The sequence below is a fragment of the Oncorhynchus gorbuscha genome, linkage group LG22 (genome assembly GCF_021184085.1).
Source record: "Oncorhynchus gorbuscha isolate QuinsamMale2020 ecotype Even-year linkage group LG22, OgorEven_v1.0, whole genome shotgun sequence".
Taxonomy (NCBI): domain Eukaryota; kingdom Metazoa; phylum Chordata; class Actinopteri; order Salmoniformes; family Salmonidae; genus Oncorhynchus; species Oncorhynchus gorbuscha.
Window position 1 is genome coordinate 5,807,694 of NC_060194.1, and position 27,675 is coordinate 5,835,368.

General features: G+C 42.9%; 1 protein-coding gene across 1 annotated transcript in view; it reads right to left on the bottom strand.

Annotated features, from left to right (window-relative positions):
* Nucleotides 1-2,835: 2,835 nt before the first annotated feature.
* The window catches only part of LOC124010133 (heparan sulfate 2-O-sulfotransferase 1-like), a 29,691-nt gene continuing 4,851 nt past the window's right edge, over nucleotides 2,836-27,675 (bottom strand). Inside the window, exons 2-7 of the mRNA XM_046322498.1 lie at nucleotides 6,388-6,632; nucleotides 5,773-5,858; nucleotides 5,281-5,419; nucleotides 4,921-5,018; nucleotides 4,163-4,320; nucleotides 2,836-3,822 (exon numbers count right to left, since the gene is read on the bottom strand). Coding sequence (XP_046178454.1) covers nucleotides 3,599-3,822; nucleotides 4,163-4,320; nucleotides 4,921-5,018; nucleotides 5,281-5,419; nucleotides 5,773-5,858; nucleotides 6,388-6,632 — 950 coding nt within the window. The 3' untranslated portion in view covers nucleotides 2,836-3,598. The remainder of the gene's footprint in view (nucleotides 3,823-4,162; nucleotides 4,321-4,920; nucleotides 5,019-5,280; nucleotides 5,420-5,772; nucleotides 5,859-6,387; nucleotides 6,633-27,675) is intronic.

Genomic DNA, 27,675 nt, shown 5'->3' on the forward strand with positions numbered 1-27,675 from the left:
AATAAGGCTGAGTGACCAAAACTAGAGGAGTAGCCTCTGTATAACATAGACCTTAAAGGGGCACTTCACCACTTGAACCTCACATTCATTATACAGTATATACAGTTGAAGTCGGAAGATTACATACACCTTAGCCAAATACATTTAAACTCAGTTTTACACAATTCCTGACTTGACTTTTCAAAATGCCCTGTCTTAGGTCAGTTAGGATCACCACTTTATTTTAAGACTGTGAAATGTCAGAAAAATAGTAGATAATGAATTATTTATTTCAGCTTTAATTTCTTTCATCACATTCCCAATGGGTCAGAAGTTTACATGCACTCAATTATTATTTGGTAGCATTGCCTTTAAATTGTTTAACTTGGGTCAAACGTTTTGGGTAGCCTTCCACAAGCTTCCCACAATAAGTTGGGTGAATTTTGTTTGTCCCATTCCTCCTGACAGAGCTGGTGTAATAGTCGGGTTTGTAGGCCTCCTTGCTCGCACATGCTTTTTCAGTTCTGCCCACACATATTCTATAGGATTGAGGTCAGGGCTTTGTGATGGCCACTCCAATACCTTGACGTTGTTGTCCTTAAGCCATTTTGCCACAACTTTGGAAGTAGTCTTGGGGTCATTGTCCATTTGGAAGACGAATTTTCAACCAATCTTTACCTTCATGACTGATGTCTTAAGATGTTGCTTCACTATATCCACATCATTTTCCTCCTCATGATGCCATCTATTTTGTGAAGTGCACCAGTCCCTCCTGCAGCAAAGCACCCCCACAACATGATGCTGCCACCGCTGTGCTTCATGGTTGGGATGGTGTTCTTCGACTTGCAAGCCTCCCCCTTTTTCCTCCAAACATAATGTTTAATAATGTAATAATGTTTCATCAGACCGGAGGACATTTCTCCAAAAAAGTATGATCTTTGTCCCCATGTACAGTTGCAAACCATAATCTGGCTTTTTTATGGCGGTTTTGGAGCAATGGCTTCTTCCTTGCTGAGCGGCCTTTCAGGTTATGTCGATATAGGACTCGTTTTACTGTGAATATAGATACTTTTGTACCTGTTTACTCAAGCATCTTTACAAGGTCCTTTGCTGTTGTTCTGGGATTGATTTGCACTTTTCACACCAAAGTATGTTAATCTCTAGGAGACAGAATGCGTCTCCTTCCTGAGCGATATGACGGCTACGTTGTCCCATGGTGTTAATACTTGCGTTCTATTGTTTGTACAGATGAACGTGGTACCTTCAGGCGTTTGGAAATTTCTCCCAAGGATGAACCAGACTTGTGGCGGTCTACAATTTCTTTTCTAAGGTCTTGGCTGATTTCTTTTGATTTTCAGATGATGTCAAGCAAAGAGGCACTGAGTTTGTAGGTGGGCCTTGAAATACATCCACAGGTACACCTCCAATTGCCTCAGATGATGTCAATTAGCCTATCAGAAGCTTCTAAAGCCATGACAATTTTCAGAAATTTTCCAAGCTGTTTAAAAGCACAGTCAACTTAGTGTATGTAAACTTCTGACCCAGTGGAATTGTGATTAAGTGAATTATAAGTGAAATAATCTGTAAACAATTGTTGGAAAGTTTGTGTCATGCACAAAGTTGTCCTTATCAACTTGCCAAAAATATAGTTTGTTAACAAGAAATTTGTGGAGTGGTTGAAAAACTAGTTTGAATGACTCCAACCTAAGTGTATGTAAACTAGTTTGAATGACTCCAACCTAAGTGTATGTAAACTAGTTTGAATGACTCCAACCTAAGTGTATGTAAACTAGTTTGAATGACTCCAACCTAAGTGTATGTAAACTAGTTTGAATGACTCCAACCTAAGTGTATGTAAACTAGTTTGAATGACTCCAACCTAAGTGTATGTAAACTAGTTTGAATGACTCCAACCTAAGTGTATGTAAACTAGTTCTAATGACTCCAAACTAAGTGTATGTAAACTTCCGACTTCAACTGCATGCTATTTAGCAGATGCTTTTATCCAGTGTTCTTGTTCACCACCTCAGTGTCTGTGAAATCAGCATGTTTCTACAAAAAGATGACAGAGAATGACTCCTGATGATGTCACATGGTGAAGTGCCCCTTTTATAACATGAGAACACAAGCTATGTTTCGTTCACTGCCTGCCTACCATCCCAACATCACAATTTACCTCAGTGGAATATAAAAGAGAGGTTGAATCTCCTGTGAGGCGAAAAACAAAAAAAAAGTTTATTTTTTGTACTTCTGCTGTCTCAAAGTCTGGGCTAGGGCTTGATTAATTAAGGGCTGTTCTAGAGCCCCGGCACTGCAGTCACTGTGGCTGGGCTGAGTCACAGAGATGATCTGATCAGTGTCTGTTAGTAGGCCATCAATAGAAGAACGGGAACTGGCATTAGCAGCACCAGCAGTTAACAGTGCCTGCATGGGTTAGGTAAAGTTAGTCTTACATGATAACCATAGAAAAATACATGAAAATGGATTGCAATTTATGATCTTGAAGGGAATATAAAGAAATGAAAATAATCTGGGATTAAAAAAATAATCTGTCATGACTAAAAAATGTTCAACGTCACCCTTGGTTTGGAGAAATGCAACAAGTCAATGAGTTACAGCAGCAAAACAATGGATTTGGGGGCACTTTGGGTTCAATAGTGGCCCAATGATAGCAAACATATGACATTGACAATAAAAGCACTCAAATGAAATGGTCTCTTGCCAATCTAGAGAAAATAACAAAAGCTGAGAGAAAAAATGTACAAATGGCTCGCTCATTAACCAAATCTGAAGTCCTCTTAAAATAAAATAACCGTTTGAGTTAGATGTATTGAAATGAGTAATATGTACAGCAGCTGACTTGTCTTCTTCCATAGTTTAATTACATCATGTGTAAACACTTCACATTCCACCTAGCAATAATCCAACTGGGTCAAAGAGTCTGAAAACAAGTAAATAAGTACAGTATAAAACACTGAATAGTAGTACCACAGTCGTGAACAGGGTGTATCAGTCACCCAAGTCTATGGAGGCCACATACTTTAGATCTTGTAAAAAAAAGTCTTCAATTCATATAGATAACATTGTAGTCGACTTTTAATTTTAGACGGTTACAACACATAAAAAGTGGGGCGACAATGTTCCCATAGACGATGACAGTAAAGTAGAATGAAAATACAAATAAAATCAAAACAAACAGAACAAGCCAATACAAACCTGCCCTCTGGAAGGAAAATACAAATCATGTGACCAGAAGTAAAAGGACATGGCCAGCTGCCAAGTAGACTCATCTCCTGCCGTGTGTCTGTCAAGCAAATCACTCCCGTGAACTTTCACCTGGAAGGAGAAAGGTAGTCCTGGAACTTAGATGCTGGTGGGAACATGACCTATTGGCACTCTCGCACCAGGAAGAGGCAGCTTCCTGGTTCTGTCGTCTACTATGGAGGCGGAGGAGTCAGTGAAGCGGGCGACATTCAGAAACTGCTAACAACGTCTAACACAGACAGTTCCACAGATCCACTGATGATCTTCGGTTTTCCTCCTCTCCTCTGTCCTCTCCCCAGTGTGTGTGACTACGGCATGAAGCCTAGAGGAATGGTCCATCTTTCATGTGCGCTAGTTAGTTTTTGGGGTAGATCTTCTCGTAGAAGAAGTTCTGAGCCAGCAGGTAGAGTTCTCCGTCCTTCTCTCGGACGGCGTGAGCCCGGACAAACTGGAACTGCTCCAGGGCAAACTCGTAGAACTCATTTTCCATCTTCCAGATGGCAGACTGCTGCAGCTTGGCGCTGGATTCCTTGGTGGGCGGCTTCTTTTCACTCGTCTTCCTCAGGTGGGATTTCTTCCCTGTTGGGTAAGGGACGTATAGTTTTTTAGTTAAAGATGGTATGTAGAAATTGTCCAATATAATGAGCTGTTAGAGCTGTGAAAAAAAGTGAGAATTGGTCTCTCACAGAGCAGCGACAAGTGAAAATGGAGTTTTGTTTACACACTTAAAATCACCTCTCCTGTGACAAAAACTGTACAACACATTCCAAAGCAAGTATGTCGTCATTCTACTGACACTAAAATACATTTAAAAAGCTGGAAAAAGACTTAAATCAATTTCACCTTTGTGATAAATAGTCCTGAATAAAGTCCTATTCTAAAACGTCCTCTCAGTAGGAAGTAGGCATTGGTAGCGTACCCGTTTTGTAGAGCTCAGTGGCGCCCCTGAAGAAGCGCGGCAGCGCCGCCTCAAGCATCATCACAAAGTCCTCCAGCTCCTCAGTCACCCCCACCAGCAGGTACTCATTGACCAGGTTATACTTGGCCTGCTCCAAGGCCCAGTGGCTGCCCACGTTCCTATGGGGGGGGAAATGGAGCGACGGTCTATAAAATGTATTTAGACGGCCCGTTTTAACCCCGGCTGTACCCGAGATGTTCACATTTACGTATAGGATGATTTCACGTTGGACACATTGGCAGCTCCGAGCTGCAGTACACAGCACAAGTATGGGAAAACGAATACAAAACATCAATAAACTGCGTTTACAATCAAGCAAATGGGCCTCGCATTCTCGACATGGGGCAGAAAGAGAGGGGGGTAAATGATACAGATCACAAGAGAGGAAAAGCATGTATTAATTTATTTGACCTTTATTTAACTAGGCAAGTCAGTTAAGAACAAATTCTTATTTTCAATGACGGCCTAGGAACAGTGGGTTAACTGCCTGTTCAGGGGCGGAACGACAGATTTGTACCTTGTCAGCTCGGGGGTTTGAACTCGCAACCTTCCAGGTTAATAGTCCAACGCTCTAACCACTAGGCCACCCTGGCAGGTATAATGGAGGTAAGTTTAAATGGATGTTAAAGGGGTTCAACTGTCCATATCCCAGCCCATTAAGAAATGTGTTATGGGTTGAGAATGCAGGGTATGGATGCCACTTAAGGAGGGGTACATACCAGCATTCGGAGTAGTGACCACAGAAAAAGGGGATCTGCAGCCACAGCTTTTCCGGGGCGCAGTCGGACCCACCCGCCGACACGCACTCATCAAAGGTCTGAATCACATCAACGAAAAATGTAATGTAGCATTACCTATGGAAGCGTGTTTTACGGTTCAAATACATTGTATATATATTACTGCTAATAAATACAATAATTCTAGGCAGAAACAGTCCTACTGTCCCTTCGTTATCGTTTTTGTTTTGTGAACGAAGTGGAGGGGAGGTGCATCGAGCAGTAGGCAGAGGGGGAAAAACACAATGGCAGTAGACCCTTCGCTGTTCTCCCGCGCACGCAAAGATGTACTGTGGGACTGACCTTCTTATCCCCCTGTTTCCGGCGCCGCAGGCCGGGCCGGTAGTCATCCCCAAAACGCAGGAAGTAGTAGTAGGACACCAGGCGCTCGATGGGGTCGCGGATCACATTGATGTAGACGGGCTTCTTCTTTACTCCAAACCTGCGTCAAAACAGAACAGAAAACGGAACAGAACAAAACAGCTCGTGTTAGAATACAACTGTATTGTGACGTCCCACCCGACTATTACACATATATTGTCTAAGATGACCTATAAACAGACAATGTCTTAATATCGCGGGCCTGTTCTATAGGACAGTGTTGCCTTCAACTTGCCATTACGACAGCCCTTTTCATATGATTTAGAGCCGCATCCCTTCGACAGAACGCAACTCTAATCTGTGACGGTCTGAATGTTGCGCAATAGTGATGTGGTATTCTATAAGGCCACAAGGGGGAGACCGCAGCAAAAGTCTATCTGGTAGGATGTGTGTGCTGTAGTGAGGGGTTCTCACTTTGTAAAGTCCAGGAAGGAGACGTGGCCGTGGTAGAACGCCGGCTTCATCTCCCCCCACTCTGTCACGTTCTTCACAAACCGCACCTGAGCAGGTGGACAACGGCAATTAATACATGACATGTGCCTATCCCCTCCCCAATCTTTCCCTCCCTCGCTTCCACTCTCCCCTCGCATTCACTCTCGCCGATTTTTAAAGTGACCCCAGCTGCCACTCGTCGCCCACTGTTTACATGCTGTCAGAATTATGTAGCAATGTTTTGACCTCTGGAAGAGTGAGAGAGCTACAGAGTCACTCTATATCTCTCTCTCACTCTTCCACAGAGGTCAAAACATTGCTACATTCAAATTCTGGCAGCACGTAAACAGTGGGCGACGAGTGGCAGCTGGTGTCACTTTAAAAAAAAGAAATCGGCGTATGGCCTCATTGCAACGGTTGGAATGGATCATGGAAGAAACCATGTGTGTGGAGCCTTTATATTCATTCCAGCCACTACAAAGAGCTAATCCTCTGAGCTCTCCCTCCAACAGGATCCACTGTATGTAATATTTTCCTCCAATCAGCTACATATAGAGGGACGTTAATCCCTTGACCCTTCTGGCCTCACTCGCTCACCTGGTCCTGCATGGACATGACCGGGTTGTTCTTGGTGGTGTTGATGTGCAGCACGTGGTAACGGTTCTTGCCACACAGGTCGTAGGCGATGTTGGTGAAGGAGGTGCTGGCCGTCTTGGGCACGCGGTTGTAGATGACCACCACGTCCTCACTGCCGGCCGCCGAGGGGGCCTCCCGCTCCCGCAGGCCTTCCTGTGTGTGCCTCTCCTCGATCTCGTGCACCTCGTGCCTGGCGATGGCCCGCTCTGCCCAGAAGAAGAGGAGTTAAAGGGTTAGTCCACTATATTATAGACTATTTTTTTCACTTAAAAAAATGTATGCTCAAAATGAAAGATTCACAGATGTCTGCAGAAAGAATGTTGTGTCGGGTATGACGAGACACCTTGAGTTAAAAAAAAATAGATATATTGGTTATTGAACCACAGTAAGTGAAGTGAATTCACACGCGGTAGAATAATTGTTTTAATTGAATTTCATCTTCGGGCCCTGATCTGTACTACACAGAAATGCATAATTCTGGATATGAATGTCATTATCTTCAGGGTGATGTGTCCTCAATTTGCTACAAAAAAAATAAATAATAATAAAATAAAGTATAAATATGCAAAATCCTCCTATTACACACACTATCTATTTTAAAATGAGCTCCATCAACAAACAAGGCCAAATTCGGTTGGTCCGCATCGGATCAAATCTGAACCTTTCAGTTACTGGCCCAACGCTCTAACGGCTCCTTGCTACCCAATCCTAGACGTACGTCTATGTTTCACAAGTTTGAACATCAAAGTAGAGCTCGGTAGAGTACAATATAGCACAAAACTGTACAGTACAGTCAGAGTATAATTCAGTACATTATACTGCCCGGGCCAGGCAAAAAAGGCAGTAACTGCTCATTTGGTCGAAAATGAACGAGTCCTTTTTTCTACATTAAATACATGCTTAATCATGTGGACAAATATACTGCCTCTATTGTATTGTGTTTTGGAATGTTAGCAGTAACTGCATAAAGCTACTGTGAAACCAAGGTACATTTACATTTACATTTAAGTCATTTAGCAGACGCTTTTATCCAGAGCGACTTACAAATTGGTGCATTCACCTTATGACATCCAGTGGAACAGTCACTTTACAATAGTGCATCTAAATCTTAAAGGGGGGTGAGAGGGATTACTTATCCTATCCTAGGTATTCCTTAAAGAGGTGGGGTTTCAGGTGTCTCCGGAAGGTGGTGATTGACTCCGCTGTCCTGGCGTCGTGAGGGAGTTTGTTCCACCATTGGGGGGCCAGAGCAGCGAGCAGTTTTGACTGGGCTGAGCGGGAGCTGTACTTCCTCAGTGGTAGGGAGGCGAGCAGGCCAGAGGTGGATGAACGCAGTGCCCTTGTTTGGGTGTAGGGCCTGATCAGAGCCTGGAGGTACTGAGGTGCCGTTCCCCTCACAGCTCCGTAGGCAAGCACCATGGTCTTGTAGCGGATGCGAGCTTCAACTGGAAGCCAGTGGAGAGAACGGAGGAGCGGGGTGACGTGAGAGAACTTGGGAAGGTTGAACACCAGACGGGCTGCGGCGTTCTGGATGAGTTGAAGGGGTTTATAAAAAGCCATTTTTCTCAGTTCCACGCTATGAGCAGTTACTCCCTTTCTGCTTGGTAGGGCAGTATAGTGTACTCAACTCTAGTGTGCTCTGTGTACTTTACTCTATTCAACTATACTCTACCTTTCTTTACTCTACTGTGCTGTCCAAACGTGTGCAACATAGAAGCCTATGATTGGTTCAGATTTGGTCCGGCCCAAATCTGAACCAATCATTGACGTCTACGTTTAGGCCAAATGAAGACCGGTCCAGACGTCTGGACGTTGAAATCAAGGCCAGGGTAGAATGATAAAAATGTCAACGTCCACAGAAGTCTTGTGCTCAGTGGGTGAGGAGACCACCAGACAACAGAAGGAAAACAGCCATGAGCTGAGCGTAACGCCAGGGTAGTGGGTTCGATCCCCGGGACCACCCATACGTAGAATGTATGCACACATGACTGTAAGTCGCTTTGGATAAAAGCGTCTGCTAAATGGCATATATTATTATTATTATTATTACAGTATGCCAGTGGAAGGGAAGACCGTAGCAGGTGACCCAACTGTGGTTTGTGACTACGATTTCCCCATTGTATCCATATTTAATTGCAGAAATTCCGTTACAGATTTTACTGAAATTCTGTTACCAATTTGGTAATAGAATTTCAAGTGTTAATCACTTCATTCAAAATGAATATCAGTTAAAACACTAACTAATAGATAGGGTCTACCTTGCATTATCCTCCCTAATGAGGGAATGAAATGAGAAAATATCTAAAAGACGGGGCAGGGGTCTTCACTTCAACATTGTCTATGGATGTATTTCTAATACAGTTTAGGACTTTCTGGTAGATGTTTTCTTTGAAAATAAATCAAAGCCTTTCCTTATTTCCTAATTTGTAGGACATGTATATGCACCTTAATTCCTGAAAAATGTAGACTCTTCGATTTCATTTAACACCCAATTGTATATGATCCTATACAACGTCACATTGGTGCCCAAGGGTAATTTCACAAGGAAATGACCAGTAGCAAAATATATAATTTTTTTACTCTAAGGGTCCATAGCACACTTTCTATTTAGGTAAACTACCCCTTTAAAAAGAGACTTCAGCACCTACTATAAAAACAATTGTGTGACTAAAACAAAATAGGCTTGTGTGAAATCAGTCTCAGATTGGCTGGTGGTGACAATGGCTCAGATCAGTGCTGGAACACAAAAACACTCCAGCACCTAATACTCGTGGGAACGCAGAGCCAAGTCGAGCCCAGGTCAACCCTATCCATGTAGACACGCTGGCACCTGGTAGAGGGGAAATTAAGATGTAATCTGTGATCACTCTGCTCCCCCCCCCTGCCATTCCCACATACACACCCCCCCCCCCCCCTCCCCTCCCAGACATCTGCTTATATCCCACTGATCAAAGCTAGCGCTAACCAACCGCGCTAACAACTGGTGCTAGCCACCATACTGGGCTGTGACAGGTGGCTGTCTATGGTCTTCTGTCATCATGACCGTCGATGAATATGGTCACGAGTAACACCCAAAATAGCTAAGTGACACACACACCCCACCCACCTAAAGCACATAGCCATAAAAGAGCTGTTATCGGACCGTTAAAATTTCATAAATCAGGGCCTGTATCCACAATAGGAGTGCTGATCTAAGATCAGTTTAGCCTCGTGGATCAAAATTTGTGTGATTATATGGACAGTTGGTTAGCTGATCCTAGATCAGCACTCTCACTCGGATTTGAACCCAGATCTCTAGGCCTAGAACAGGGGTCAACAAAAAGCAGCCCGTGGGCCAAAACCATCCAGAGTGACATTTTTGAGACCTCTAAAGTTGTCAATTTATTTTATAATTTTTTTTTGGGGGGGGGGGGTAAACGCACAGGAATAAAACCCCCTCAGAAAAATAAAATGACAGTGCCTTCAGAAACGATTCATATCCCTTGATTTATTCCACAGTGTGTTACAGCCTAAATTCAAAATGTATTTGATTTTCTCACCCACCTATACACAATTACTCCATAATGACAACGTGAAAACATGGTTTAGACATTTTTGCAATTTTATTGAAAATGCAGAAATATAAGTATTCCCACCAGTCAATTAATGTTAGAATCACCTTTGGTAGCAATTACAGCTGTCTTTCTGGGTAAGTCTCGAAGAGCTTTGCACACCTGGAATGTACAATATTTGCACATTATAATTTGTCAATTTAAGTGCTGTGAAGTTGGTTGTTGATCCTTGCTAGACAGCCATTTTCAAGCCTTAACATATATTTTCAAGACCATTTAAGTCAAAAATGTAACTAGGCGACTGAGGAACATTCAATGTTGTCTTGGTAAGCAACTCCAGTGCATATTTGGCCTTGTGTTTTAGGTTATTGTCCTGCTGAATTCATCTCCCAGTGTCTGTTGGAAAGCAGACTTAACCCGGTTTCTCTCTAGGATTTTGCCTGTGCTTAGCTACATTCTGTTTATTTTTGTATCTTGAAAAACTCCCAAGTCCTTGCCGATGACAAGCATACCCATAACATGACGCAGCCACCACCACGCTTGAAAATACAAAAGAGTAGTACTCAGTGATGTGTTGGATTTGCTCCAAACATAATGATTTGTATTCAGGTCATGAAGCTAATTTCTTACAGTTTTACTTTAGTGCCTTATTGCAAACAGGATGAATGTTTGGGTATTTTTTAAAATTCTGTACAGGCTGCCTTCTTTTTGCTCTCTCAACGGTGTTCGTTTTATGGAGTAACTACAATGTGGTTGATACATCCTCAGTTTTCTGTAACGGTTGTAAAGTCACCATTGGCCTCGTGGTGAAATCCCGGAGTGGTATCCTTCCTCTCTGGCAGTGAAGTTAGTCATCCTTCATATATCTTTGTAGTGACTGGGAGTATTGATACACCATCCAAAGTGTAATTATTAACTCCATGCTCAAAGGGATAGTCAATGTCACATTTTTTACCAATAGGTGTGTAACGGATGTGAAACGGCTAGCTTAGTTAGCGGTGCGCGCTAAATAGCGTTTCAATCGGTTACGTCACTAGCTCTGAGACCTTGAAGTAGTAGTTCCCCTTGCTCTGCAAGGGCCGCGGCTTTTGTGGAGCGATGGGTAACGATGCTTGGAGGGTGACTGTTGTCTATGTGTGCAGAGGGTCCCTGGTTCGCGCCCGGGTATGGGCGAGGGGAGGCATTGGAAAAACTCCCTGTTCTTTGTGGTTGAATCTGTTTGAAATGTGCTGCTCAACTGAGGGATATGTATGTGTGGGATACAGAGATTTTTTTTTTTTTAACAACAAAAAATTGAATAACAAAAATCACTATTATTGCATTTTGAGTGAGTCCATGCAACTTATGACACATTTTTACTCCCAAACTTATTTGGCCTTACCATAACCAAGGGGTTGAATATTTGACTGAAGATACTACAGTGTTCATTTGTAATTATACTGTACAAAAACAAAAGCATTTCAAAGCCATTTCAAAGATTTTACTGAGTTCATTTAAAAAGGAAATCAGTCAATTGAAATAAAGTCATTAGGCCCTAATCTATGGGTTTTACATGACTGGGCATAAGCCCACCCATTGGAGAGCCAGGCCCAGCCAATCAGAATGAGTTTTTCCAAACAAAAAGGGCTTTATTACAGACAAACACTTTTCAGTTTCATCAGCTGTCCGGGTGGCTGGTCTCATGATCCCGCAGGTGAAGAAGCCGTATGTGGAGGTCCTGGGTTGGCATGGTTACACGTGGTCTGCGGTTGTGAAGCCGGTTGGATGTACTGCCAAATTCTCTAAAAAACGGCATTGGAGACAATTTCTCTACAATAAACTAACATTAAATTCTCTGGCAACAACTCTGGTGGACATTCTTGCAGTCAGCATGCCAACTGCACGCTCCCTCAAAACATCTGTGGCATTGTGTTTCGTGACAAAACCGCACATTTTAATAATAATAATAATAAATGCCATTTAGCAGACGCTTTTATCCAAAGCGACTTACAGTCATGTGTGCATACATTCTACGCATGGGTGGTCCCGGGGATCGAACCCACTACCCTGGCGTTACAAGCGCCATGCTCTACCAACTGAGCTTTTTATTGTGCCCAGCACAAGTTGCACCTGTGTAATGCTCATGCTGTTTAATCAGCTTACATTTACATTTAAGTCATTTAGCAGCTTCTTGATATGCCACACCAGTCAGGGGGATGGATTATCTTGGCAAAGGAGAAATGCACAATAACTAGGAAGGAAACACATTTGTGCACAAAATGAGAGAAATAAGATTTGTGCGTGTGGTACATTTCTGGGATCTTCTATTTCAGCTCTTGAAACCAACACGTCACATGTTGCGTTTATATTCTTGTTCAGTAGAATTGGAGAAAAATTGTAAAAACATAATTACACTTTGGTATTATGGGTATTGTGTGTAGGCCAGTGGCAACCTCATTTTATTCACGCTGTAACAACAAAAATGTGGCAAAAGCCAAGGGGTGCAAACACTCTCTGACGGCACTGTATGTGACCGTGTCACAATGTAATCAAAAGCATGAAATGATTGAAAACAACAAACACAATTTATTTTTGGGCTTAGTTGTGATCAATTTGCAGTGTGCACATTTTTCAAATTATGTTCGGCTCACCCGCCGCTCTGAATAAAAATGGTCCGCGGGCTGAATCTAAATCTAGTCACCTACCACAGGCCTGAGCCTATTCCCATGGCATGTCCTACCTAATATTGGAGACTACTCACCCTCTAACAACTGAATCAAGATCAGCTCTCCCTAGCACTAAAGCATAATGAGCTGAACTTAAAAAACAGCCCTCAAACCAAAAGGGCATGGTGTTCAGTACCAACAACAAAGCATGAGTTACAGCCTTGTTGTAGTCCACGGTGTTGAACAAGCTTTGGGTAGAAACCCACTGTATCGGAGCAGAGGGCGCCAGACACTTTAGCTAATGGTCGACTCTGAGGTAATTTAATTACTGGACAAAAAGGCCCGCTCTTAAAAGAATAATCACTCTGGCCACACAGTGCGCTTCCATTCAGTTCCCATTTCCGTTGGTTCCCCCTCGTCTCCATATAATTCCAGCTAATTAATGACCTATGGCGGCAACAGTCTTAAAAACACTAAACCGACACCTATTATTCTGAACACATTCTAAAACACCGGCCGAGATCGCAATAGGCTATTTACTACAATTTCACGCTTAATTCGAATTTCCAAATCAGTCATACTCGGCGGGAAATCCGCAAATATGACAGTTTGTCATATATTAAAAAACAGGGGCGATTAGTGTTTCTCCAGGCAGCTCATACATCCATCATACTCCGCGGCTATTCATCCTTGTTTAGCCCCCCCGAGCCAAAGTCTAGGCAAAGGGGTAATTGAGATTGGCTATCGCCGGCCCGAGAGGTTGTATTGTTCTGCTTCAATAGCGCTGGATTGCAAAATCAGTGGAGTATGACAAGGAGGCGATCTAGGTTGCAGCTGTTAAACCCCCCCCCCCCAACATTAGCTTTGCCCTGTGTTCCCTGGTGGATAATTAAGAGTGTGACACAAATTCTCGCACACGCATTCTTTGTTTACCCGTACTACATATACAGCTAGGAGTGGATAAAAAAAGTGTATGATTGGTTGAGGAGGCGCAAGATGAGAGATACGCTCAGTTTCTATTAAAAGACCTGCATAGACATTCATGAAATGTCAAGCATATTGTATGAGGGACCCGTGTGCCAACTTTACAAAACAACTAGTAATTTATACAGGAGCCTGATCAACTAAATGCTTCAATGACTGTAGAGAACTCCCATTTCAAACAAATGCACGACAAAACACAGACCAATACAAACATCAGAATCTTGCAGCGTTTGTGAAGAAATGACAGTAAGTGAATGAGTTAAAGCAATTAAATTGTAAGTGCTCTTTTTAGGCCAGATTACCGTAGCTGGGGGGGATTTTCCTGGCTTGGAGACAACTGCAGCTTTGATGGCCCATGAAAGCTCTCATTCACGTCAAGCCAGGCAGTGGAGGTCTAGACATCTGAGAGAGTCAAGGCGGTAAACGAGAAACTACAAAAATCGGCTGGCTTGTACAGCCGAGCCCAAGCAAGTGCAGATATTTCTCTGGTGTCAGAGTTGAGGTGGCAACCGTGTAACCAAGCGCTCAGATGCCCCATTTCCACATGCCAATACAAATCTGGTATGTGGAAGTAGCCTATTTCTTGGTGGAAAGGCATCTTGTTAAGCGGCCTATTTTCCTCATGGGAGTTCACACAAGCCTCTACTGTCAGTGAGGCGAGACAAAACAAACAATGGGTTGTCAGCAGACAAAACCCTTTTCAGTTAGAGAAGGGCAGAAGGCAACCCATTTTCAGGCAGTTGAGGGAGGTCGTTGTTTGGGGGGGGGGGGGAAAGGTCTTGTGATGGTATGATTCTAGCCTTATGACGGGGTAAAACAAAAACAAACAAAAAATTCCAGTCTTTTTCATCCTACAGCTTGTTCTCCATCTTCTTTTTAAAAATGGTAAGACAAGCCGTTGTCAGCACTTTTATTTCTGTGAATGTTCAAAGCTCATGGCTCTCGTCCCCCTACTGCAGACATGCAGTGAGCAATACATGTATAGAATATCGAATCGCAATATCGACATGCCTTCATGTGAAAAAAAATGAAAAATAGATTTGCAATACATATCGTACAGTTGAAGTCAGAAGTTTACATACACCTTAGCCAAATACATTTAAACTAAGTTTCACAATTACTGACATTTAATCCTAGTAAAAATTCCCTGTCGTAGGGCAGGTAGGATCACCACCATTTTAAGAATGTGAAATGTCAGAAAAATAGTAGAGAATTATTTAAGCTTATTTCTTTCATCACATTCCCAGTGGGCCAGAAGTTTACATGCTACCAAACACTAAATTGAGTGTATTGCCTTTAAAATTGTTTCACTTGGGTGAAATGTTTTGGGTAGCCTTCCACAAGCTTCCCACAATAAGTTGGGTGAATTTTCACTCATTCCTCCTGACAGAGCTTGCGTAACTGAGTCAGGTTCAGGCCTTCTTGCTCGCACATGCTTTTTCAGTTCTGCCCACAAATTTCCTATAGGATTGAGGTCAGGGCTTTGTGATATCCATCCCAATACCTTGACTTTGTTGTCCTTAAGCCATTTTGCCACAACTTTGGAAGTAGCTTGGGGTCTTGGTCCATTTGGAAGACCCATTTGCAACCAAGCTTTAACTTCCTGACTGATGTCTTAAGATGTTGCTTCAATATATCCACATCATTTTCCTACTCATGATGCCATTATTTTGTGAGCACCCTCACAACATGATACTGCCACGCTTCACAGTTGGGATGGTGTTCTACGGCTTGCAAGCTTCCACCTTTTTCCTTCAAACGTAACGGTGGTATTATGGCCAAAGTTCTATTTTTGTTTCATCAAACCAGAGGACATTTCTCCAAAAAGTACAATGTGCAGTTGCAAACCATAGTCTGGCTTGTTTATGGCAGTTTTGGAGCAGTGGCTTCTTCTTTGCTGAGAGGCTTTTCAGGGTATGACGATATAGGACTTGTTTTACTGTGGATATAGATACTTTTGTACCCGTTTCCTCCAGCATCTTTACAAGGACCTTCTCTGTTCTGGGATTGAGTTGAATGTGTTTTGGTGAAAAAGTGCATCTCTAGGAGACAGAACACGTCTCCTTCCTGAGCGGTATGACAGCTGCGTGGTTCCATGGTGTTTATACTTGCGTACTATTGTTTGTAAAGATGAACGTGGTACCTTCAGGCGTTTGGAAATTGCTCCCAAGGATGAACCAGACATGGAGGTCTACAATTATTTTGAGGTATTAGCAGATTTCTTTTGATTTTCCCATGATGTCAAGCAAAGAGGCACCGAGTTTGAAGGTAGGCTTTGAAATGCATCCACAGGTACACCTCCAATTGACTCAAATTATGTCAATTAGCTTATCAGAAGCTTCAAAGCCATGACATCATTTTCTGGAATTTGCCAAGCTGTTTAAAGGCAGTCAACTTCTGACCCACTGGATTTGTGATACAGTGAATTATCATTTAAATAAATCGGTCTGTAAGGAATTGTTGGAAAAACGTACTTAGGACATTACTTTGTGCGTGACACAACAGACTTGATAAAACTATAGTTTGTTAACAAGAAATTTGTGGAGTGGTTAAAAAAAAAAGTGTTTTAATGACGCCAACCTAAGTATGTATACTTCTGACGTCAACTGTATCGTGACAATATCGTATTGTGAGGTCCCTGGCAATTCCCCGGCCAACTTACAGTATCATTACGGGTATTCACAATGGAGATCGTTCAACCTAGCTGGCCATAAGATCTGTTAGAAAAGATGGAGACCTTAAGATGAGCATCACTAGCAGTCTGTTCTTTAGCCAACTCCTCTTTGTGTTAGGCCTAAGTCTTCCATCTAGTTCAGTGTTTCTCAACCTCCGGTCTGTGGGATGCTGCAGATCACATCCCCGAGATGGTTCTGCTAATTTTGTCAGCTCTAGTCTACCTACAGTAAGCAGCCCACCAAGGAATTAAAAAAAAAATACAAAAATAAGACTGCTTGCTGCCAGCGCTTGACTCAAGAGGGACCATAGCTTGCCAGTCCCTAGTAGAAAGAAAAACAAAATTGAGAATGAGAAACAAGTTCATTTTGTTTCTTAACCACTGGTTAGGCTGTGGTCCAAAACTGGTCTCTAGGATACTAGTCCCTCAGATGGTTAGCGTAGCGGACAAGGATTTAACATGTTGTGTTTCTTAACCACTGGTTAGGCTGTGGTCCAAAACTGGTCTCTAGGATACTAGTCCCTCAGATGGTTAGCGTAGCGGACAAGGATTTAACATGTTGTGTTTCTTAACCACTGGTTAGGCTGTGGTCCAAAACTGGTCTCTAGGATACTAGTCCCTCAGATGGTTAGCGTAGCGGACAAGGATTTAACATGTTGTGTTTCTTAACCACTGGTTAGGCTGTGGCCCAACACGTCTCTAGGATACTAGTTCCTCAGATGGTTAGCGTAGCAGACAAGGATTTAACATGTTGTGTTTCTTAACCACTGGTTAGGCTGTGGCCCAACACTGGTCTCTAGGATACTAGTCCCTCAGATGGTTAGCGTAGCGGACAAGGATTTAACATGTTGTGTTTCTTAACCACTGGTTAGGCTGTGGCCCAACACTGGTCTCTAGAATACCAGTCCCTCAGATGGTTAGCGTAGCAGACAAGGATTTAATCCGTTCTTAAGTGCTAGTTTTAATTTAAGCGATCCTACTCCAAAAAAAAGGAAGTACCATAGCATGCAAGCATGTCTAGAGTCTACAGTACATAAAAGTATGGTACCAGGCTACTGTATCACTGACACTTCTAAGGGTACAAATCATAGTTGACAGTATGAGCTTACCTTGTCAGTTTAGGGGGGGGAAATAAGAAAAGAAAAAGCTTCCATCACATCACCCCCCCCCCCCCCAAAAAAACTGCCAGTTACACAATAATATAGAGCAATGTACACAGACGGCAGGCCATAGAGACTAATAATTCAATGCCTTAATGGCTGCTCTGTGGAGTGGACAATTGATTTGACTGGATCTCTTGGCAGGACTGGTCATTAACTAAGCAGGGGAATATCTTCTCAATAACAGCAGAGATTTTTCCATGGCCACCACCGCTTAAGAGATGGTAAGGCAAACTGATCATGTGGGATATGACACTAGCGTCCGCTGTCCAAATAGGTTTTTTAAACCCCAGAAGAAAAAAAACAGTTTATATAACAATGCAGCTGTACAGTTCCATGGAAAAATATTTGCACCCTTTCTGATTCTCCATTTATACATTTACATTTTTTAAATATATTTTTTTAAATGGAACCAGAGGGAACATTAACATAATTATTTATCAACATTAATAAGAGGTCATGCAACACCCAATGCTTGTGCGAAAAGTAAAATTGTCCCTTACACTCAACTGGTTGTGCCACCTTTAGCTCCAATGTCTGTAACCAAACACTTCCTGTAGTTGATGAGACGTCCCGGCACTGACCTCCCTGTAGGCTAACAACTTCTCCCTCAAAATCAGACCAAGGAGCCAATTGTGGACTACAGGAAACAGGGGGGGGGTACGCCCCCGTCCACGAGGCTGCAGTGGAGCAGGTTGAGCGATAAGTTCCTCTGTTTCCAAATCATTAAGGACTTAAAAAAAAAAAAAAAAAAAAAAGTCCACTCAGCCGTGAAGGCGCAACAGCACCTCGTCCCCCCCTCAGGAAGTTGAAAAGGTCTGGCATAGGTCCACAGTTCCTTAAAAAGTTGCACCGTTGAGAGCATCTTGATTGGCTGCTTGGTATGGAAACAGTACTACCCTCAAATCGCTACAGAGGGTGGTGCGCACAGCCCAGTACATCACTGGGGCCAAGCGCCCTGCAATCCAGGACCTCAATATTTGACGGTTTGAAAGGAAGGCCCGGAAAAGCCAGTCTGTTCTCTCTAATCCGCACGGCAAGCGGTACCAGGCTCTTGAACAGCTTCTATCCCCAAGCCATTTAACTACCTTCTTGCCGGGATAAGTCTTTTAGATCTCCCGTGCCCATGGGGTCAAGTTTAGGAGTGGCAGTACGTCTGTCTATTTGAATCAATCCATTGAATATACATCACAATAAAATCCGTTATTACATTTGTTTTCGGCAGGTCCTAAGAAATATAAAAGACTAATAAAAATGTATTTTCTTTCAAAAGAATTGATTGGCATATTGAGATTAATTTTTAGTCTGTGCAGCTTATAGGGTACATGGCTATGCACATGAACTCAATAGTTGTTTTGATCATAAAAACAGAAGACACATTTAGCCTATCCTGATCAGTCACACATACTGTATAATTTTCTAGTAGGCCATATGAAATAACAGAAAATACAAAATAAACATTTTCCCACACAACTTGCGTTTCAGGCAACGTGTGGAACCGCCGTCATACAAATGAGAGATTTAAAAATAATAATAATTTAAAAACAGTTGTCTTGCCCTCACGCCACTTTGTTAGGGAGAAGGCGTAGGGTCTTACATTGAGAGCATCTTCATGATAACGATTGAAAATAGCAATGTCTATTTTTCAAAAGCATGCATGTCCCGTGTTCATACTATACAACCTTATGAGAGTTTTATACACTAGACGTGTCAAACACATTCCAAGGAGGGCAGAGTGTCAAACGCATTCCAAGGAGGGCAGAGTGTCAAACGCATTCCAAGGAGGGCAGAGTGTCAAACGCATTCCAAGGAGGGCAGAGTGTCAAACGCATTCCAAGGAGGGCAGAGTGTCAAACGCATTCCAAGGAGGGCAGAGTGTCAAACGCATTCCAAGGAGGGCAGAGTGTCAAACGCATTCCAAGGAGGGCAGAGTGTCAAACGCATTCCAAGGAGGGCAGAGTGTCAAACGCATTCCAAGGAGGGCAGAGTGTCAAACGCATTCCAAGGAGGGCAGAGTGTCAAACGCATTCCAAGGAGGGCAGAGTGTCTGCAGGTCTTTGCTCTTCCCTTGTACTTGATGAATTAAGGTCACTAATTAGTAAGGAACTCCCCACACCTTGTTGTCTAGGGCTTAACTGAAAGGAAGACAAAAACCTGCAGACACTAGGCCTCCATGGAATGAATTTGACACCCCTGCTATACACGCCCGAGCAAAATGAATAGGCCCGCACTTGATTTAGGCTACATTAAAGCATGGTAAGACGTATCTGATCAGTGATAGATGAGCAAATGTACACAAACACCCCTTACTTGCCCAGATAGAGAATTAACCAGATATACAGCTGGAGATTCAGCGAATCAAAAATCACACTGAGTAAGACAAGAGTGTCAGGAGTAGTGGATCATTTCTCGTCACTCACCAGGCGTTTAGTAGGCCCAGCCAAAGCCTACTATAGGAACAGTTTTGCCTGCAAGTTATGATCAGTGCTAACAAATGAGCCAACGAGACAAGATGATCATGCGCAGCACCTCACCTTATCGAACACTTCCACAGCCTAACCCGTCTCAATTTGGTTATAAAATCGATTTTTCTAGACGAGTCACAACGCTTGCCTCAAAGAAGCGCAAAAAAGGTGCTGAAATAGTTGACCACACGCGCGGGTAAGCTATTACGTCAAATGTATTATAACAAGTTTCAGCTAGCAACAACGATGCCTTCAATTGCATTAGCCTACTTTATCATAATATTTGTCATTCAGTGATATTTAGTCACAGTCATTCTTTATGGATCCATCCAGTTGTGGTCAAGAACACAGTGCATGTAGTAGCCAAGTTGAAGATACTATCCTAGGTTTAAAAATGGGCTGTAACTACGCTGCCTAGCAACCATTAAGAGCTCGAGAGTAGTGCGCATAGATGCAAAGCAGGGTTCTATTATATATCCTGACACTTACTCAACCTTATGCGTCGGCCTTCGGAAAGTATTCAGACCCCTTGACTTTTTCCACATTTTGTTATGCTAAAGCCTTATTCTGAAATTGATATATATTATTTTTAAAGTCTGCAATCTACACACAATACCCCGTAATGACAAAGCAAAAAACAGGTTTGGAAACTTGCAAATTTATAGAAATAAACTAAAATGTGACATTTACATAGGTACTCAGAATCTTCACTCAGTACTTTGGAGCACCTTTGGCATCGTTTACAGCCTTGAGTCTTTTTGGGTATGATGATATCAGTTTGGCACACCTGTATTTGGAGAGATCCTCTCATTCCTCTCTGCAGATCATCTCAAGCTCTGTCAGGTTTAATGGGGAGAGTCATTGCATTGCTATTTTCAGGTCTCTTCAGAGATGTTCGATCAGGTTTAAGTCTGGGCTCTGGCTGGGCCACTCAGACATTGAGACTTGTCCCGAAGCTACTCCTGCGTTGTCTTGGCTGTGCGCCTAGAGTCATCCTATTGGAAGGTGAACCTTCTCCCCAGTCTGAGGTCCTGAGTTCTCTACAGCAGGATTTCATCAAGGATCTCTGTACTTTGCTCCGTTCATCTTCCCTTCAATCCTGACTAGCCTCCCAGTCCCTGCAGCTGAAAAACACCCCCCCCCCCAGCACAATGCTGCCCCCATGTTTGGCCGTAGGGATGGTGCCAGGTTTCCTCCAGATGTGACGCTTGGCATTCAGGCCAAAAAGTTATTGGTTTCAGACCAGAGAATCTCATTTCTCATGGTCTGAGAGTCTTCAAGCGGGCTGTCATGTGCCTTTTACAGAGGAATGGTTTCCGTCTGGCCACTCTTCCATAAAGACCTGATTGGTGGAGTGCTGCAGAGCTGGTTGTCCTTCTGAAAGGTTCTCCCAACTCCACGGAGGAACCTCCCTGACCAAGGCCCTTCACCTCCAATTGCTCAGTTTGGCTGGGTGGCCAGCTCTAGGAAGAGTCTTGGTGGTTCCATACTTCTTCCATTTAAGAATGGAGGAAACTGTTCTTTGTACACTTCATCAGATCTGTGCAGACACAATCCTGTCACAGAGATCTACAGACAATTCCATTGGCCCACTGTGCCATAAAATAAATTCTAACTCAACAACACTTGTGGATTTAAGCATTAACTGCTTGTTTCAAGCCCTGCCTCAACATCTAACTGGGTTTAGGTCTGGACTTTGACTAGGCCATTCAAAAAAAAAAGAACAAAAAAAAGTTAATTTTCAGCCATTCTGACAAACTTGCTTGTGTGTTCTAGATCATGGTCTTGTTGCAATACTCAGCTGGACTTCAGCACACGGACGGATGACCAGACATTCTTATTAGAATGATCTGCATACAGAGCAGAATCCAGGGATCCGTCAATGATGGCAAGTCATCCAGATCCTAAGGCAGGAAAGCATCCCCAAACCATCACACTACCACCTAGGGATGGTCATGAGTGAGAGTACTCAAAACCGACCTCAAAACTTAATAAAAAAATAAATAAAAAAGGAGCAATCAGTTGCTACATAGATTTTTTTGGCTTATAAATTAAAGATATGTACCCATAGAGTCTTGAAGAACATAACTTTTAAATGCCTCAAGCTTAGTTCAACTGTCATACACCAACAGAACCCAAAATATAAGCTTGGTTTCACTCCATGTTTGTAAACAACGTAAACAAACACTTTATAGCCTCAAAACATGGCTAATTTGATGTCATGGATGGTCAGTCCTTGCACCCATAGCTCGGTCTATGAATTTGAGAGGGTCCTCGTCAGCCCCATCCCAAAGTTTTTTACTGAACCAGTGAGGCAGCGTTGCTATCGTTTCTACTGCTGTTACACACACACACACACACACACACACACACACACACACAAAAAAAGTATTTACTCAGCCTCCAATTGTGCAAGTTCTCCCACTTAAAAAGATGAGGCCTGTAATTTTCATCATAGGTACACGACAGACAGAATTAGGATATGGTGGAAAATAAGTATTTGGTCATTAACAAAAGTTTCTCAATACTTTTATATACCCTTTGTTGGCAATGACAGAGGTCAAACTTTTTCTGTAAGTCTTCACAAGGTTTTCACACACAGTTGCTGGTATTTTGGCCCATTCCTCCATGCAGATCTTTAGAGCAGTGATGTTTTGGGGCTGTTGCTGGGCAACACTGACTTTCAACTCCCTCCAAAGAGTTTCTATGGGGTTGAGATCTGGACTGGCTAGGCTGGTTACTTTGGTCCCAGCTCTCTGCAGGTCATTTACCAAGTCCCCCCCGTGTGGTTCTGGGATTTTTGCTCACCGTTCTTGTGATCATTTTAACACCACGGGGTGAGATCTTGTGTGGAGCCCCAGATCGAGGGAGATTATCAGTGGTCTTGTATGGTCTTCCATCTCCCACAGTTGATTTCTTCAAACAAAGCTGCTTACCTATTGCAGATTCAGTCTTCCCAGCCTGGTGCAGGTCTACAATTTTATTTCTGGTGTCCTTTGACAGCTCTTTGGTCTTGGCCATAGTAGAGTTTGGAGTGTGACTGAAGTTGTGGACAGGTGTCTGTTATACTGATAACAAGTTTAAACAGGTGCCATTAATACAGGTAATGAGTGGAGGACAGAGGGGCCTCTTAAAGAAGAAGTTAAAGGTCTGTGAGAGCCAGAAATCTTGCTTGTAGGTGACCAAATACTTATTCCCACCATAATTTGCAAATAAATTCATTTTAAAAAAATCCTACAATGTGATTTTCTGTATTTTTTTTCTCCTTGTCTGTCATAGTTGATGTGTACCTATGATGAAAATTACAGGCCTCTCATCTTTTTAAGTGGGAGAACCTGCACAATTGGTGGCTGACTAAATACTTTTTTGCCCCACTGTGTGTGTGTGTGTGTGTGTGTGTGTGTATATATATATATATATATATATATTTTTTTTTTAAATAAAATAAAACTGTAAAACTATTTGGTGGACTGTGCTTTGTGGCCCTCTAAACGGGCAAGTGAAATTTTCTTGAAGACTATGTTCATTTGCTTTGACTCTATTCTCCCATTTGTACATTTGCAGGGCACAACCAAGCTGAGCACCAAACCGTTCTTCTCCCCCAAATTCCCTTTCCCCTCAGTGTCTCGTTCACTCAATTGCATTCCTACCACTCCCTCCACACAAGTCTATTTTTCTGCTTAAGCTACTTTGCGAACTGCTAGTGCAGACCGGTTCCTCACTGAACATATGCAAGAAGATTATTTTTTAACTAAGTGTATTTTCATCAGAAGCATATGCCTACCCACCAGATGTCGTGGCTGTAATCCATCAACATGCAGTGTTCAATGTGGAATTGTTCAACCATTTAAAAAAATAACTCCAAAACAGGAAGAATACACTAATTGTCTGTATATTGAAAAGAAAACATTTTTGGTTTGTAACCCTGAAAAACATGATCTTACAAATCACCAAACTGAGCCACGTCTCAAAATTATCCTCGAGAATAACTGTTCCGGGTACGAGTTGTGCATCACGTCGCACTGGCAACTTTTTTCATTTGTAAAAAATATTCTGTTGCGTTTTTATTACTTTAAAATAGGCGTCTTGACTGTGAGAAGGGCTTGTCTGCTAAATTAACAAAACTATGCCATTGCACAGACATAGGTTTTTACAAGAAAGCGGCTGAGGTTACTGCCTTTTTGAAGATCGTGTTCCACCATATAATATAACGGTTTCAATAAATTCATCTTAAAATGGCACTTGCTTTTTTTAATTCACTGAATATACTGTACATGGGGCAATTTAGCAATTAGGATTTGTTATCCGTAATAGTTATGATAAATTAGGCATTCTTGCCTAGTTCAAAATAAACACATGTTAAGTGTAGCTGAGCTGAAAGACCTCAATAACTTTTTTTTTTCATATGCAGTTTATTTCTCGCAAAGTTGTGGACAATTATTTTTTACATCCCTGTTAGTGAGTATTTTTTGCCAAGATGATATGCTAGACCTGAAGGTGGATAGATTAAGGAGTTGATTAAACAGCATGGTCATTACACAGGTGCACCTTGTACTGGGGACCACAGTGCCACTAAGATGTGCAGTTGTCACACAACAATGCCGCAGATGTCTCAAGTTGAGGGAGCGTGCAATTGGCATGCTGAGTGCAGGAATGTTCACCAGGGCGGTTGCCAGAGAATGTAATGTTTGTTTATTGCCGAGAAAGTTTCCAACGTCATTTTAGAGAATTTGACAGTAAACCCAACCAGCCTCACTACCACACCAGCCCAGGAGCTCCACATCCTGCTGGATGGTCAAAGACTAGCCATCCAGACAGCTGAGGAAACTGTGGGTTTGCACAACTGAAGAATTTCTGCACAAACGGTCTCAGGGAAGCTCATCTGTGAGCTCGTCATCCTCACCAGGGTCTTGACCGGACTACAGCTCAGCATCTTAACTGCCTACAGTGGGAAAAGATCTTAGATCAACACTGGCACAGTGGAGAAGTGTGCTCTTCACGGATGAATCCCGGTTTTAACTGTACCGGGCAGATGGCAGACAGCAAACCCGCACAAAGCCATAAATGCTGATGTCAACGTTGTGTCATTCAACCGCCACCATCAGCTCATGTTTCAGCATGTTAATGCACAGCCCCATGTCACAAGGATCTGTACACAATTCCTGGAAGCTGTCCAGGTCTTCTATGGCCTGCATACTCAGACATGTCACCCATTGAGCATGTTTGGGATGCTCTGGATCATCATGTAAAACAGAATGCTCCAGTTCCCGCAACCATTGAAGAGTGGAACAACATTCCATAGGTCACTATCAATTGCCTGATCAACTCTATGCAAAAGAGATGTTTGTGCTGCATGAAGCAAATGGTGGTTATACCAGATACTGACCGTTTCTCTGATCCATGCCCTAACTTTTTTTTAAGGTATCTGTGACCAACAGATGCATATCTGTATTCCCAGTCATGTGAAATCCATAGATTAGGGCCTAATGCATGTATTTAAAAATGGACTCATTTCATTATATGAACTGCAAATCATTTGAGAGATATAGATATAGATATATATATTTCGGTCTGGATAAACACACAATTTTTCCCAGCACAGGCCTCGTGTTCTAAATTATAAAAATGTTTCACCCTTTTGGGTATGGGCAATAAAAAAAAATGAATGAGTACTCAAACAGTCAAAATGTCAAATGCACATCCTTATCACCACCACAGTGCTTGACTGTCATTCTTACTGTGGAATTCAGCGTTTGGTTTTTCACCGTGATTCATGTCGCCCCAAAAAATGGACTCAAGTCTGCCGAAAAGTGCCTAGGGACAGCTGGATAATCGTAAAGACCCCTGGAAGAATGTTCTATAGACAGATGAGTCAAAGAGAAACCTTTTGGACGACATGGTTCCCATTATGTCTGGCAAAAAAAAAACCCCACTGCATTTCACAGTAAGAACCTCATACCAATCGTCAAGCATGGTGGTTTTGGTTAAACCAGACAGAACACTATTGTGAAGTGAAACAATGACAAGCGTCCCATTTAGTCTGGTTTAACCAGGCTACATGAACAGCAGCAGCAGCTAATGAATTGACCAGAGATCATTCAGGAACATCGAGTGTTCCAACTGGCCTTTCTATGACACACCACTTCTGTGGCGAGAGGCTGTCCCTAGGCAGTTTCGTGACAATGTACCAGACTGGCAGCACTCACAGTACACTGCAATTCTGAGGAGAAAGTCTGCCAGAGCAGTAGAGAAACTCAGTTCGCCCTAGAGCTGAGTGGGATTCAGTTGCTGTATAGAAGGTGGAAATTAAATGGAAGGCAGGAGGAAAGCAGTGGAACAGTTCTGCCAGACTGCCTTATCCTGCTATTCCCTGATAAAATTGGTTGTAAAACGCTGCAGACATGCGTCTCTCCCCTCCTTTTGTTAAGGCTTACGATGAGTGCTACCAGGGGTTTAACTATTTTTGTGTTGAGATGAAAATGTAATCCCCCCCCCCCCTTTTGATACGACTATAAACTCTGAAGCGGGAGATAGAAGTCTGAAATTGGGAGAGACCTATCCAAGGGCTGTTTGGCCACAGGGGATTATAATCTTGCACTGCGGTAGCATCCCAGACTCCAGAAAAAAAAAATGGCCATTTATGGTTATTGACTAGCAAAGGAATGTCTCCGCTGAAAAGTAATACGATTAGCCGTTATGAGCGCCGGTCTACAGAAGCTGTTGTTTCAGCTGGGTCTCTCATAGGGATGTTGAGCAGTGTTATAAAAAGGGACAGTCACCCGCCTCGAATAAACGACACCTGCTCCCCCCCCCTCATGCTTAAACACACCGGCCCCGCGGTCGCTCGTCAAACCCCTTGGAAACCGACGAGGGGACAACATGCGCACGAGGAGAGCGGTCTCAACTACACTCCGGGTTGCAAAAGAGTTCACAACACCGCGATTAGCCTGTCAGTCACCAGGTCGCAACTGTGCACAAAATGTAGCGCAGAACTTCACGGGAAGACATTCTTCTTTAATGTCGAAGCCAATGTCCATAAATAAACTAATCAGGGCCCTAACTGCTCGAGTCTAGGGCCATTAGCACTCTGCCGACAACAAATCCATTCCTGACACCTGCATTTCCACAAATCGGATCCAATCCATTAGGCACTCAAGTGGCATGTTTCAGACTGGTGAGGGTGAGACACTTAGAGATGTACAGTAGCCACTCTGTAGTGACTGCCAGCCAATTAACATGACTCAGGCCTTTTTATAACCCCGGGAGGCTAAAAACGGCTCCATGGTGTCAAAAGGAGTCGGAGTGCGCTGGATAATGGCGATCAAGAGAGCGAGCAAGCACAGAGTTGAACTTGGAGAGAAGAGTCAAGTTCGCCATTCCTCAATTAACCTACTAACGAGGCTAAATTAAATGATCCAACCAGGCCTCGACCAGAGCCATACATTTGCATACACAGCTCTGGCCTAGACTATACAAAAAGGCTATATTTTCAGACTCTTGATACCTGTGTGTAATTGACTGTTGATGCCAATGAACGAGTTGGTGTTAGAGTAACAGTTTGTGTTATGCAACCTCACTTCAATGATAATGTGATAAAAACAAGTCAATCAAGCTCTGGCCAACCAACCACACGCACTGGCGATAACATTACTTGGTGACTAACTTAGCTCATTGCTCCTCAGGGAACATATGGGGACCATAGTGGAGACGGGTGTAGGAGTTACACTTCGATACAGAGCCTAGTTAGTGACATGGGACATGAGGTGACAG